The 15616-nt window shown below is 48.4% G+C and overlaps 1 protein-coding gene across 1 annotated transcript in view; it reads left to right on the top strand.

Moving 5' to 3' along the window:
- CLCN1 (chloride voltage-gated channel 1) overlaps positions 1 to 15616 on the top strand; it is a 101228-nt gene that overhangs the window by 6010 nt on the left and 79602 nt on the right. Inside the window, exon 2 of the mRNA XM_044989779.1 lies at positions 13050 to 13169. Coding sequence (XP_044845714.1) covers positions 13050 to 13169 — 120 coding nt within the window. The remainder of the gene's footprint in view (positions 1 to 13049; positions 13170 to 15616) is intronic.

The raw sequence follows: 15616 nt of genomic DNA, 5'->3' as shown, positions 1-15616 counted from the left end.
CATGCATGGACATGTGACTTGCCCATGTGACTCCAAAACTCCATTCTACACAGGGAAAGGGAGGGGGTCTACCCATGAGAGAGAAACTATATAAAGTTCTGAGTCATGCATGTGACTTGCCCATGTGACTCCAAAACTCCATTCTATACAAGGGGAGGGAGGGGGTCTACCCATGAGAGAGAAACTATATAAAGTCCTAGGAGATCCCTTCATTTTGTCTTCAGCTGGCTCAAGAGATAGCCTATCCATCCCCAAAGGATACCTGAAAGAAACTGGAACAAAGGACAGTAACCACAGGGGTGTGAGTGATTGCTGGACCCAGACTAGAAGGAGGCCAGTCTGTAAAAGAAGCTTTCTGGAACATCTCTGAGGGTGAGATTTCATCTGTAATCACATTCTTACTGTATTAGGCTTAGATTTGCATGTTTTTATTTTATTTTGCTTGGTAATTCACTTTGTTCTGTCTGCTATTACTTGGAACCACTTAAATCCTACTTTTTGTATTTAATAAAATCACTTTTTACTTATTAATTAACCCAGAGCATGTATTAATACCTGGGACGGGGGAGGGGGGCTGTAAACAGCTGTGCATATCTCTCTTTCAGTGTTATAGAGGGTGAACAATTTATGAGTTTAATCTGTATAAGCTTTATCCAGGGTAAAACAGATTTATTTGGGGTTTGAATCCCACTGGGAGCTGGCATCTGAGTGTTGGAGACAGGAACACTTCTCAAGCTGTTTTCAGTTAAGCCTGCAACTTTTGGGGGACGTTGTTCAGACCTGGATCTGTGTTTGTAGCAGGCTAGCGTGTCTGGCTCAAACGAGGCAGGGCACTGAAGTCCCAAGCTGCCAGGGAAAATGGGCTCAGAGGTAGTCTTGGCACCTCAGGTTGCAGTCCCAAAGGGGATTTCTGTGATTCAACCCGTCACACCTTTAACATATTGTGACGGGTTGGATCACAGAACCCCCCTTGGGAGCTGCCACCCAATGTGCCAAGACTACCTCTACCCCTGCTTTCCCTGCCAGCTCGGGACCCCAGCACCCTGTCTTGCTGAGCCAGACACTCCCGTCTGCTCCAACAAAGACCCAGGGTCTTAATTACTTGCCCCAAAGCTGCAGGTTTACCCAAAAACAGCTCACAGAAGTGTTCCTGTCTTTAACACTCAGATGCCCAAGTCTCAATGGGGTCTAAACCCAACTAAACCCGTTTTACCCTGTATAAAGCTTATACAGGGTAAACTCGTAAATTGTTCACTCTCTATAACACTGATAGAAAGATATGCACAGCTGTTTACCCTCCCCAGATATTAATACATACTCTGAGTTAATTAATAAGTAAAAATGATTTTATTAAATACAGACATTGAACCATTGATCACTACCCGTTGACTGAGACAATCTAGCCAACTTTTTATCCACCTTATAGTGCATTCATCCAATCCGTACTTTTTAACTTGCTGACAAGAATACTTTGGGACACCGTATCAAAGTTAGTGGCTTTCAGCTTCAAATTGCTGCCTCAAGGTCCTTATGGCCTCGCTCTGTGCCCTCTAATAGCCCTGATCTGTGGCTGTTCAAATTAAGCCTCCAGGCACTGAGCCTCAGCAGTCCAGCCCTGAGTGAAGCTTTCACCCTTCCCTTCACAAATATTATGCAGCATACAGCATGTGTCTGTAAGAATAGGAATATTGTCATTGGTCAGGTCCAGCTTCCCATATAGGCAGCACCAGTGGGTCTTTAAATGGCCAAAAGCACATTCAACAGTCATTCTGCACTTGCTCAGCCTGTTGTTGAATCGCTCCTTGCAGCTGTCAAAGTGCCCCATGTACGGCTTCATAAGCCATGGCATTAAGGGATAGGCGGGGTCTCGCAGGATCACAATGGGCATTTCTACTTCCCCTATGGTGATCTTCTGGTCTGGGAAAAAAGTCCCTGCTTGCAGCTTCCTGAACAGCCCAGTGTTCCGAAAGATGTGTGCGTCATGCACCTTTCCAGATCGGCCTGTGTTCATATCTGTGAAACTCCCAAGGTGATCCACAAGTACCTGGAGAACAATTGAGAAATACCTCTTGTGATTAATGTACTTGGTGGCTAGGTGGTCTGGTGCCAGAATTGGAATATGGGTGCCATCTATCACCCCTCCACAGTTAGGGAAGCCCATATGTGCAAAGCCATCTACAATGTCATGCACGTTGCTAGAGTCACAGTCTTTCAGAGCAGGATGTGATTAATGGCCCTGCAGACTTCCGTCAACATGAGTCCAAGGGTAGACTTTCCCACTCTGAACTGGTTAGCGACCGATCGGTAGCAGTCTGGAGGGCAGGAGGGGAGGACAAGGCCACACTGCACTTCAAAACTTATTTATTGAATGCCAGCTTTCTGTTGCTTGGGCAGTCCTCTGGGGTGGAGTGGTTGGGTGCCCGGAGGCCCCCCCCACCGTGTTCTTGGGCGTCTGGGTTAGGAGGCTATGGAACTTGGGGAGGAGGGCGGTTGGTTACACAGGAGCTGCAGTGGCATTCTGTGCTCCTGCTGCCTGTCCTGCACCTCAGCAATACGCCGGAGAATATTAGTTTGATCTTCCAGTAGCCTGAGCAAGGCTTCCTGCCTCCTTTCATCACGCTGACGCCACCTATCATCTTGATCCCACCACCTTTCCTCTTGCTCCCACCACCTGTCCTCGGGTTCATTTTGTGCTTTCCTGCACTCTGACAGTGTCAGCCTCCAGGCATTCTGCTCAGCTCTTTCAGTGTGGGAGGACTGCATGAGATCAGAGAACATTTCATCGTGAATGCATTTTTTTTTGCCTTCTAATTTTCATTAGCCTCTGGGACGGAGATGACAGGGGGAGCATTGAAACATTTGCAGCTGCGGGAGGAAAAAAAGGGAGAGTAGTATTTAAAAAGACACATTTTAGAGAACAATGAGTAGACTCTTTCACAGTGAACCAAGCTGTTAATATTACATAGCACATGTGCTTTCGGTACAAGGTTGCATTTTGCCTCTTATATTGAGGGCCTGCCAGTTTGGTGAGAGAGATCACACACGCAGGGCTGGCCGGCAACAGAATTCGGCTTGCAGGCAGACATGGTAAGCCATAATCTTTTGGCTTCTTTAACCTTCATAACATGTGGGAATGGTTTCAAGTGGCAGTGCCCGCATGTCCCATACCAAGCACCCATTGGGTTGGCCATTTAAAAGGAGGGGCTGCAGTTTTTGGGTAACATGCAGCACAAACCCAACTAAACCCCTCCACCCCACCCTATTCTCTGAGATGATCGCGTCACCCCTCCCCGCACCATATGACACACGGAGGAGATTTCTGTTCAGCCACAGGCAAACAGCCCAGCAGGAACAGTCACCTCTGAATGTACCCTTAATAACATTCCCCTATTTCAATCAGGTGACCATGAATGATATCACTCTCCTGAGGATAACACAGAGAGATAAAGAACGGATGTTGCTTGAATGCCAGCAAACAGTGGGACCATATGCTGCCATGCTTTGTTACGCAATGATTCCAGACTACGTGCGACTGGCCTGGTGTGGTAATGGAGGATCGAATAAGGCTGCCCTCCCCAGAAACCTTTTGCAAAGGCTTTGGGAGTACATCCAGGAGAGCTTCATTGAGCTGTCCCTGGAAGATTTACACTCCATATGTTAACAGACTTTTCCAGTAGCTGTACTGGCTGCGAGTGCATCCCAAGTCTTCAGGGCAAATTAATCATTAAACACTCTTGCTTTTAAACCATGTACAATATTTACAAAGGTACACTCATCAGAGGTCCCTTCTCCACCGTCAAGGTCCGGGAGCCCACCTTGGGTGGATTGGGAGGGTACTAGATCCAGGGTGAAAAACAATTCCTGGCTGTCAGGGAAAACAGTTTCTCCGCTTGCTTGCTGTGCGCTATCTTCAACCTCCTTCTCATCTTCCTCATCCCCAAAATCTGCATCCTTGTTGTGTGATAATTCATTGACGGAGTCCATGCACAGGGGTGGGGTAGTTGTAGGGGCACCCCCTAGAATGGCATGCAGCTCATCATAGAAGCGGCATGTCTGGGACTCTGACCTGGAGTAGCCGTTTGCCTCTCTGGTTCTTTGGTAGGCTTGCCTCAGCTCCTTAAGTTTCACGCGGCACTGCTATGGATCCCTTATAGCCTCTTCACGCCCTTGGAGATTTTTTCAAATGTTTTGGCATTTTGTCTTTCGGATAGCACGGATTTGTCTCCCCATACAGTGATCAGATCCAGTACCTCCCGTTCAGTCCATGCTGGAGCTCTTTTGCGATTCTGGGACTCCAGGGTCACCTGTGCTGATGAGCTCTGCATGGTCACCTGTGCTGATCAGCTTGCCACAGTGGCCAAACAGGAAATGAAATTCAAAAGTTCGCGGGGCTTTGCCTGTCTACCTGGCCAGTGCATCTGAGTTGAAAGCGCTGTCCAGAGTTGTCACAATGGAGCACTCTGGGATAGCTCCTGGAGGCCAATACCGTCAAATTGCATCCACACTACCCCAAATTTGACCTAGCAGGGTCGATTTCAGCGCTAAACCCCTCATCGGGGAGGAGTACAGAAATCGATTTTAAGAGCCCTTTAAGTCAACAAAAATGGCTTCTTTGTGTGGACAGGTGCAGGGTTAAATTGATCTAATGCTGCTAAATTCGACCTAAACTCGTAATGTAGACCAGGGCCAAGTCTCTGTTATTGCCACAAACAATCTTGTGTCATAGCTACTACGCATGGCAAGATCAGTGTCGCACTCGTCTGCATTTGTAGTTTAAGGAATGACTCCACTGTCACTCGTGACGTGTTGGTCAGAGCAAGCAGCATACTGATCAACAGTTCGGGATCCATTCCTGCAGCCTGAAAAGACAGGGCACACAGTACACAAACCTTTTGAAGAAGGTGCCAAATGTGGATGGAAGCACAGGGATTGCTGGGATGTGAAGCAATGCATCATGGGGCATTGGGACAGGACCAAGGATGCCCCATGACCCCCTCCGCCTTCTCACAACTCTTAGCAACAGAAAGAGAAAGACGTGCTCTTTGGGATAGCTGCCCAGAGTGCACCTCTCCGAAATACCACTGCAAGTGTCGCAAGTGTGAACATGCTATTGCACAGGCAGCTGACAGTGTGAACACACAACAGCGGTTTCCCTTCAACGTTCTCTGAGCAATGCTGCAATCCCGGCACTGTAACTCTGCCAGTGTAAACATGCCCACATTCTCTGAATCTTGAGAAGTGAGAAAGCAAGGTGCCCATCCCAACCTGTAGGCTTCTATTCATCAGCTGTCCTTGAATATATGGTGTATGAGTCACACTAAAATGGTGATTAAACACCCCCTTACCTCAGCCCCTCATTTGTATCAGATATCAGCTCTTCTGCCAGCTACAGCCCTTGCCCAGAAGTTTTTATCTAGCCTTATCAAGCCCTTTGATAACTGTGGATTAGTTCCAAGGTTACAGCTCACTCCACACTTCCAGAACATTATGGTTTTGCTTCCCCTTCTTTAACAAAAAAAGAAGGATTTATGCTTTTATTTGTCTGTTTTCCCTCACTAGGGGGAAGGTTACACAAAAGAGAGACGTGGGGGGTTGCTCACTATGGTAATGACTCAGAGGGAAAACTTCCTGCTTAGAATATGAATTAAAATCTATTCTTCATGCACAGAAGGGTATGAACCCCTGGACTGAAAGAACATAAAGATCCTTCTAGAGTAAGATTGGGAACCCATTAGAAGATTGGGGAGCAGTGGGTGGAAGAGGTCTAAACTGTCTCTGCTGCCCCATCCTTTTTCTCTTTGTTCTCTCCCACCCACCACACACATACTTGTTTCTTTATTTTCCCTGCATCTTCTCAAAGGATTGGCTCCCTCAGGGATACTATTGGTGGATTTGAGAGAATTTCTTCAGGAGCATGTCTGCTCTAATCCTTTTCTGACTGGTTCTTGTTGAAATGTGCCACAGACTGACGGCGTGGTGACTGCCCCTGGCATATGTCCCTGATGTAGATGGGAAGACGCTGAATTGAAGCCAGGACCACATGGCTGGCTCCCAAACACCAGGTTAAAAGCACCCTGACTGATTTTGCTGACCTCTCAGGCCAAGTTGATGTGTGAGCTATAAGCAATGTCACTTGAGGTAAACACTCAAACAGGATTTCTAAATTCAGTCTGTTCTCATGTCCGAACTGAGTTTAATAAGTCCAAGCTCTCAATTGCCAAGATAAATGAGACTGAGACAGTTTCCAGCACTGTTATTTGCTCTCTGCATTTCCATTTCTGTAGTCCATCCCTGTTCCTCCACCCCTGCCCACACACAGCTCTGCCAATGCCCCTCAATCCTGACGCCGTGTTATTCCAGTGCTAGCCCTCAAAGCTCTACCAATGCAGCTCAATCTAGACCTGACAGAAGGCTGTCCACATTATCCAGCAGGTGGCTCTCCATCTTGAGTCTGAGATATTCTCAACATCCTCCTCCCCTTTGCAGCAGCCGCAGTCTCTCAGCTCATGCTAGTTAATCTTTTGCAGCTTCAGTTTTATGAGCTCTGCAGAGAAAGCTTTTTTTACAGCCTTAGCTGGTAATGTGGTGACAAAGCTTCATCCAATGCTGCAGCCTCAGTTCTGTCTGTCTGCCCACATACTTCCCCTTCCCCTGCCCTGCCCCAACTCCTCTGAGATTCCCACTCCTCCCTGAAAGCCCAAAACCTGAGAGAGGGTCCCACCAACGTCATGCTCGGTCTCACAGTCCTCCCCTTATCTGTGGCCAGTGACAGCTCTTGCAGGAGAAAAGGTTATCACCAGGAGAGAATTGCTTTGGCCTCACCCATAATGGATTTATTACACTGGCTGCTTGGTCTTCTCTCTTACCCTTGTTTCTCATTTCCTGTCACATCACCACTGTGGATCATATTGTGGGAAGCAGGAGAGAGACTCCAGCCCCCTAAGTCTGTGATACATTTGCTGCACTGAGATGTGTATCTGTGTGCATGAGGCCGGGTCAGCACTTGTAAAAAGTTTTACTGACATAAGTGTGGTAAGGGGTGTGATTTTTTTAACCAACGTAACTAGACCAGCAAAGCCCTAGTGTAGATGCAGTTATTCCAGTATAGTTTATTTCATCCTGCTGAACTGGAATAAGCATTTTTATACCAGTATAAATGTGTCCACAGGTGGGAGGGTAATATCTTATATTGGACCAACAGAAGCTTTTGAGTTTACAAGATAGAACAAGAAGCAATGGTCTCAAGTTGCAGTGGGGGAGGTCTAGGTTAGATATTAAGAAACGCTATTTCACTAGGAGGGTGGTGAAGCACTGGAATCGGTTGGTGGTGGAATCTCCTTCCTTAGAGGTTTTTAAGGCCCGTCTTGACAAAGCCCTGGCTGGGATGATTTAATTGGTGTTGGTCTTGCTTTGAGCAGGGGATTGGACTAGATGACCTCCTGAGGTCTCTTCCAATCCTCATATTCTATGATTCTATGATTCTGTGACAGGGCTTACCTTGTCTCTCTAATAGGGGTATGAAAAAACCACATCCCCTGCCCAACATAGCTATGATTGCAAAAACCCTCAGTGTAGATGCAGCTATGTCAACAAAGTGCTTCTGCCAGCATTCCTACCATCATTCAGGGAGGTGGTGTGACTATGTGTTGACATATGCTGTGTCTACGCTCTGCCAATAGCTGTATCTGCAAAGCTTGTGTAGTTTACACTAGCTCTAAATGCATGTAAGAAAGAGTGAGAGATAGAGCAGGGGTGGGCAAACTTTTTGGCCTGAGGGCCACATCAGGGAATAGAAACTGTATGGCGGGCCATGAATGGTCACAAAATTGATATTGGGGTGTGGAAAGGGGTGCGGGCTGTGGGGTGGGGCTGGGGATGAGGAGTTTGGAGTGTAGGAGGGTGCTCTGGGCTGGGACCGAGGGGTTCAGAGGGTGGGAGGAGGATCAAGGCTGTGGCAGGGGTGTGGGTTCTAGCTGGGGGTGCCGGCTCTGGGGTTGGGCTGGGGATGAGTGGTTTGGGGTGCAGAAGGGTGCTCCAGGCTGGGATTGAGGGGTTTGGAGAGGGGGAGAGGGCTCAGGGCTGGGGCAGGAGGTTGGGGCATGGGGAGAGGCTCAGGGAGTGCAGGCTCTGAACAGTGCTTACCTCAAGCAGCTCCCAGAAGCAGTGGCATGTTCCTTTTCCAGCTCCTACGCAGAGGTGTGGCCAGGCGGCTCTGCACGCTGCCCCATCCGCAGGCACCGCCCCTGCAGCTCCCAATGGAGCGTGTAGGAGCTGGAGTGGTGGTACCTTTTTGGATGTTTCCTCTCATCCTTTCATCACTTTTGGTTTCAGTCCTCAGATCCCCTTTTTTTCTCCCTTAACATACTCTCTCCTGCTGACCCCATCTGCTCCCATAGTGCTTATCTAGCTACATAGCTACCATCTCTGCTCCACTACCCTCTCTTTTGCTCTGTTCAGTCTGGTGTCCTCTCCGACCTTTCCTCCTGGACACCTCGCTGCCATCCCAGGCTGTCCATAACAGAATGCCTTATCTTTCCACCTCCTGCCTTGTCTCCCATCTCTGATAACTCCACTGTCTTTTCAGCCTCATCTTTGACTCATCCTTCATCTCTCCACCCCCAGTCTCTCTCACTATGTCCAGTCATCCCTCTTTAATACCATTTCATATGTATGTAATATCTCACAGCCTTTCCTTGCTATGCCCTGCTGAAACCCTTGTCTATACTCTGACCATGCCTTTCTTTCATTACGGTAACTCTCTTCTCACTTCCTCTGCTCGACTCTGTCCAAAGCGGTACTAACATTGTCTGATCCAAAGCTCTGATCTCATCACCCACCTCCTTGAACCCTTCCTTGACTTCCTGTCTCATAATGCATCAAATTCAAGCACCTCATCCTCACCTACAAGACCCTACATAATCTTACATCCACCAGTGTCTATTGCCTACATCTCCCTTGCTTTCTGTGTTTATATCTATCTCTCTTCCTGTAGTACAGTCCACTTTAATTTCTTCATATTCTTCCTCTTGCTTCCTCCACTTCTTCCAGTCCTCTCTCCTTATTTGACTCTGCCTATTCTCAGCTTTGTGCCTTCTGTCATGTTGCTTGTAATTGTGGGATAGTCTCCCCTTTGTTGTCTACCAGTCTTTCTCTCTCCTTCAAATCCCACCTCTTCCTTACCTCTCACTGATAATCTCCTGACAGGGGTGGCTCCAGGCACCAGCACGCCAAGCGCGTGCCTGGGGCGGCAAGCCACGGGGGGCGCTGTGCCGGTCGCTGCGAGGGCGGCAGGCAGGTTGCCTTCGGTGGCATGCCTGCGGAGGGTCTGCTGGTCCGCGGCTTCGGCGGACCTCCCGCAGGCTGCCGCCGAATCCGCGGGACCGGGGACCTCCTGCAGGCAAACCGCCGAAGGCAGCCTGCCTGCCATGCTTGGGGCGGCAAAATACCTAGAGCTGCCCCTGTCTCCTGATAATCTCTTTCTTCACATATCTTGTCTTTATATTGCCTGTTTTAGGATCTGAATGGAGCAAGGAAAGTTCCTTGCTCTCTCTGTGTGTAAAGCTCTGTCTACCTTGCTGGCACTCTGTACAAGTTGTTTTGCATAATAGTAACTCTGCCTCCTCAAAATCTTTCCTCATCTCCCTGAAGTTTTAACTCAATATAGGATTCTTCTTCACCCTTTGCTCTAAGCTGTTGTGTAGCACTGCTGAATGACTCACTAAACAGCTGCCATGTTTCATCTAGGAGGTGGCTGCATTCTGATGGAGGGTCCTGAGATTCTTATACACAGAGATTGTAAAGTGTTCTAGGGTCTTTTAGAATGAAAGTGCTAGAGAAATGTATGAGGTTGTTATTCCTCTAATGCCTGGTTTGAACAGAAGGCTCAGAATCCGTATGGGCAGGGCACAGTGGGTAGTATTAGTCCTGCCCCTGGTGATTGATAGCACTGGGATTTGAGGTAATAAATCTCCTCCAGGACAGGGCTGTGAGAGAAGTGCTAGCACCCAAGGTCGGTCTAGATATTGTCCCCTCCTCTCACTCCCCTTGAGTGAGAACCTGGGAGGGGAAGTCTCACTGTTTTCATCATAAAGGTGGCAGGTGTGGAGGTTTTGGGTGGGTGAGTGGGTGGGAGACTAGGAACTATATTACAGCGGGTCTAAACAGGTGACTTCAGCATCCTGAGAGACAGAAGAAGGGAGTGTTGGACTGGAGTGAGAGACTGGGGATCAGGCAAGAACGTGGGGCTTGAGAGAGAGGTGGTGAGGGAAGGAGAGAGAGAGATGGCTGACAGGAGGAGATTCCCATCTCACGTGAGTGTTCCTTCCATTTCTCTTCCTTTCTGTTTCATGCTGTTTTCAATAAAAGTAGAGTACAAGGCCGTGCTGAGATGGGGGTTTGCAACCCGAGGGGAGTGCCATGAGCACTTTGGAGGAATCCAGAGCTTCCCTCCTACTGCTGCCAGGCATGCAGAGGGGCCATGCCTGTGAGGGGTTGAGGCATATTAGAACAGGGTGACATTTTTTCAGAGAGTAGAAATTTCACCAAAAATGCATTTGGGGGAGGGGAGGCTCTGAAACATTTCATGAATTGGATCAAACTGGACAAACCCCCTGATCTTTTCAAAAAATTCAAAATGTTTCTTTTCAACCATTTTGAGACATTTCATGTTGATTTTTTTTCATTTCAAAATGGCATTTTGTTTTCAGATTTGGCCAATTAAAAAAAAACACAAAAGAGGGTGAAGAACCCAAAATGGCCCAATCACAATGAAAATCTAAAGAAAAAAATAATGTCAAATGAACTGAAATATTTTGGTTGATTCAAAACCAATTTTTTCCTAGTTTTTCAATTCGATGGAAAACATTGAAAAACATTATTTCAGTTCAAATCAAACTGGATTTTTCCCTAGATTTTTTAGTTTGGCCCCTGAACCCTAAGATCCATTATTTGCTCAGTTCTACAGCATAAACCCTCCAGCACAGTCAGCTATCTTGGGTAGATTCTGGAGCAGTAATGAGGAGCCACCCCTGAGTTTGTGCTGATAATGAAGGCTCCTTGCCTGCTTTGCACACTTACCCAAAATGAGAAATATTTACTGGTCCTGAGGTGGGGTCACATGGGCCACTTGCCAAGCAGCACCAGTACAATGCTGCGGTGTCCTGAGGGAAGGGGAGTGATATGCCAAGCAATGACTAAACCAGTTAGCAAGGAGGACTGGGGGGCTGAGGGCAGTAAGAGAGATGGGGGAGGGCGAGAGACAGAGGGAAACCACTTCAGGGGATACATGGAGGATGAACTGGGGTGATTCACAGCAGAGGTGAGAGGTTGATGGCAAGAGACACAGACAGGGGATGCACACAGGAGTCTGGGCAGTTCCGAGCCGGGTGACCATCTATAAGAGTCACATAGGGAGAGAGGGGCTGAGAGATGCAGAGCAGGAATCTCTTCTAGGGGATCTTCACCAGGGGATTTTGGGCAGCTCTGAGTAGAACAGAATGAGAGAGGGAAGGGTTGGAAAGCTGCAGCAGTGGGGGGTCTCAAGATGTGGCTGTGGAATGGAACATTTGGGGATGCGGAACTGTTGTGTTGAGCCATGAAAGGGCTGTCTTCCCCGAAAAGTGGTCCCCAGAGTGAAAAGCTGGGTAATCCCTGTTCTTGGGGAGATTGTGTGGGGACTGGGGCAGCCCCTTTATCATGGAGAGAGCGATAAAACCCCAGGAGATACACACAAGGGACTGGGGCCATTCAGAGAGGTTGACCCTCTTTAGCTTCCACAGGAGGAAGGAGGGGGCTGATAATAGGCATGTGATTTCCTCTTTCCCTGCATGCGATTCCTGCCAAAGAAATATTCCTGGGTTCCTCACCTCATTAATTAATAGCCCATTAAAAGTCATAAAGTCATTGACGGGCCAATAACAGTGTGAAGACCTGCCGCTGGGCCATGTGGAGGAACATGCTCCCTATTCTTATCACTGGCTGGCAGGCTCAGAGGCCCAGTTCCCCAGCCTGACTGCAAGCAGAGCTGTCAAATGGGAGGCAGAGAGAGGGGGTGAAGGTCCTAGCTGCTCCTGTCCATGGGGACCTTAGCACCAGGACAAATACATTTCTGAAGAGAGCCAAGGCTGAGCATCCACAAAACTCAGTTCAGTTACATTCTTACAGAGAGTTAATCCTCGGGGCAGTCAGCAGGGATGTGGTTAAAGACTAGTTATAAGTACCTTCAGGAGGTGCTCCAGGACCCCTCTTCCATGTGCTGCTACTCTCACAGCCACTAGGGCCTTGCACACTTATGGGGCTTTGTGCACATTCCCAGTTTGTCCTAGCTGCATGATTCCACACTGGGACCCATGGTCCCCTTTACCTTTTCATTTTGGTGCCCCAGGCTCTCTTGGGAGCTGGAGAAACGTAGGAGAGAGACAACCTACTAACGGGATACTGTAAATGTGGCACACTCACGACAGGAGAGATGAGCAGGGACAGGGGAGCCATTGGACGGGCACTCCTTCCTTCTCACACTTCCTCCTTCTGTCTCTCTGTACCTCTGGGTCTTTTTCTCACTGTGTAGCTCTCTTTCTCCCTCAGTGCCTTCTTCTCCTCCCCCCCCTCCCCCCGTCCCGCTCCTTCAGGATTCCCCCCTCCCACACACCTGATACTCAATCCTGGCAGAGTTAATGCCTCTCGCTCAGATCAGATGTGGCACTGGGGGGTCATGTGACAGAGGAAGGTTGCTATAAATATAGTTAAACCCTGCAATCACTGCCCCAGACGCCTTTGGGCAGGAAGAGGAGAATGTAAGAGAGACACAAGGAGGAGGGTGAGGGGGAAAGAGAGAGAGAGAGAGAGAGAGAAGGAGTAGGAGTGCAAGACAGGCAGAGACCATACTCTGGGCCAGCCGGCTAGGTGGTTCAGGGTTGGGCCTAGACCAGCACCATCGACACAGCTGAGAGTGTGTGTTTGGGGGAGGGGGGGAGAGCAGTGTCATGGAGAGTTCTGAACATAAGATGGAGGAGCCCAGATTGGACTCAACCCTGTGGGGTGGTGCTCCCCAGTACGTCTATGTCCACTTTGAGAAGTGCACCAGTTACGGGATCCCGTCGGAGGCAGGGCGCGAGGCCAGGGGGACGGGGGATGACCTGCACTACCTGGAGAACTCCCTCAGCCATCCGCAGGTAGGGCTGGGCAATAGGGACATTGGGGCAACATAGATCTCCGTGGGGTGACATGGGTGTATGAGGCTGAAATGGTTCTGGGGAGTCCTGCTGGAGGTGATGCGGAGCATGCAGCCCTATCAGAGTGCCCTTCCAAACCTCTCCCTCCCCTTGCTCCTTGGCCTGCAGAGCCGGAATTGGCCCTTCCACCAGGCTTCTGTGGTGGCACTTACATTCAGGAATGCTGAATAGTGCTGTCCAGTGTCACTCCCACCTTCAGGGGACACTGAATACTTAGTGGAGATGGGGAAAGTGGGGTGGGGAAAAGAAAACTGCCCCCATAACACACATACAGTGTGATAAGAGAAATTTAGTCTACCACAATAGCATGGCACTGAGACACCACCGTGATAATATTTAGAGAGATCTGGAGAGAGAGAAAAAGAGAAAGAGACACACACACCAATGCCAAGATTTATCCGTACACTAGTGCTGATCGCAGCACAGGGACCAACAAGAAACAACTTTCAGCACCTCCCCTCCCTGATCTTGGGGCTTCTGGGGCCTGGTTTGAGTCCTCGTGCAGATTAAGGTTTATTCAACGCCTAACCCTGCTCTGATTTGCACCCTAGCTGCTGTAGCCATGATGCATATAGTGGCAACAGGAGATAGCCAAGGCATAGATGTGTCCTGGCCATGCCAACCTCCCTCCACTGGCCATGCTCATGACTTGCCTCTAGCATGTCCCCTGCACCAGAGACTCCAGTGGGGGCAGATGAGGAGCTGGTTATTCTAGCTCTGTACATGACAGAAAGGCCTTCTCCACTTGTATTCCCTGGGGAGGCCCTTATATCTGCTTTGCAGCCACTTTGCTCAGGTTTCACTGGCGGCAAAGGGGCTTTACAATGACAGTGAATTTAGCCCAGTGATTATAGACAGAAAGAGTGAGAGAGTGGAAGACCGAGTGAGAGAGTGCACAGCTGGAAAGTATTTGCAGAAATTTGTTTGAATAAAATGCTGCTGGTTTGTTTGGATGTTTTTTCTGGCCTCTGTGACGTTGCACTCCATATGTTTTATGGAAATATGCTTATGAGTGTAAATATGATGTAACTGGAATATGCTTTATGCAAAAGGTCTCTTGTAAGGTATCATTGCAAAGCTTATAATCTACTAAGTGTGTTCATCCTATTTGTATGTATGTATCATTCTTGTATCTGAAGCCAGAAATATGAAGTATAACTCTGAGGTCCTATTGTAATTATGCAAAGTGTGGGCCATTGATGGTGGTTTGGAAGTTTGATGGCTCCCATTGACTAGTGTTGCCGGCTCAAAGAGCCCGAGGCGGAGCAACAGCAGGGTTCGTTGCCCGGTGTGCGTCGCACTAATTATCACACCAGGGTGGAGAAGCAAAACCAGGTTTATTTGTGCACAAAGAAAGGTGCCAGGGAGAAAAGCCTTCTCAAATCCTGCACGCCCGCTCACAGGCGGCGTCCCAACATTTATACCCCCCTTGTTTGTGTAAGCCTTTTGTTCGGTTTTCCCCCTCACCCCTCCCTTCCCAGCAGCAGCTACATTAGGCATTACATTTCAGTGTGTTAGAAAAGGTTCTCATCCACAAGCTTATCTGTTGGCCTTCACAGAACAAACGCATACAGATTTTCCTTCCCCCTCTCCCCCTCCTCCCCGCCGCTTCTGCTGTTTCAAACTCCTACATTTGCAAGCGGAGATTGCTGACAGTTACACATTTTGCTTACAGTCTGTTAGCATCTTAGGCTGGTTAAAGTTCACAGCATGTAAGAACTTTGGTTCACTTCAGGCCCAAAGTCACAACTTTGGTTTACTCAGGCCTAGTGGCACCAACAATTCCCCCCTTTGAGAATACTCAACAAACTTTTGGCGAGTTTTCTCAAACTTTAAAAACAAAAAAACAATAAAGCTTTACAGATATATGTACAACTGCTCTTTTGAGCTTAGTTATCCCCAACCCAGGAATGAATGCATGGACAAAAGAGTGGAATGTTCATTTAACAACTAAGGGATTGGGACACTGACTATAAATCAGGTAGGTATACCAAGTGGTTTAATTTCCCAGATGTCTCGGTGAATAATTGAGTCCCATATGCATGCTCCCCATGGACCCAGCAGGATTCGGTATGTGGGAACCACACCCACCCTAACCGGTCCATATGCTTGGAAGGAGCACTGTGAATGTCCCCACTTCCATCCAGAAAGTGTCCAAGTATGTCTTCATGACCACAGATCAGATGGTACTCCTGATGCATCTGTAAGGGCAGTGGGCCAAGTCTGGTCTAGATCCCACTGCAATACCTTTCCAGCCTCAGTGATATGTAATACCATCTTTGTCAGTAACTTCTGGGTCATAGAACTAAGGGCTGAAATGACATGTAACTCACCAACTCCAGCCTGTACTTAAAATAGCTGAGTTTCAAGAATAAGGCTAGTAGCCT

The sequence above is a fragment of the Mauremys mutica genome, chromosome 1 (assembly GCF_020497125.1).
Source record: "Mauremys mutica isolate MM-2020 ecotype Southern chromosome 1, ASM2049712v1, whole genome shotgun sequence".
NCBI classification, from domain to species: domain Eukaryota; kingdom Metazoa; phylum Chordata; order Testudines; family Geoemydidae; genus Mauremys; species Mauremys mutica.
Note: the sequence above shows the minus strand (reverse complement) of the source record. Positions and strands in the feature narration are given on the sequence as shown.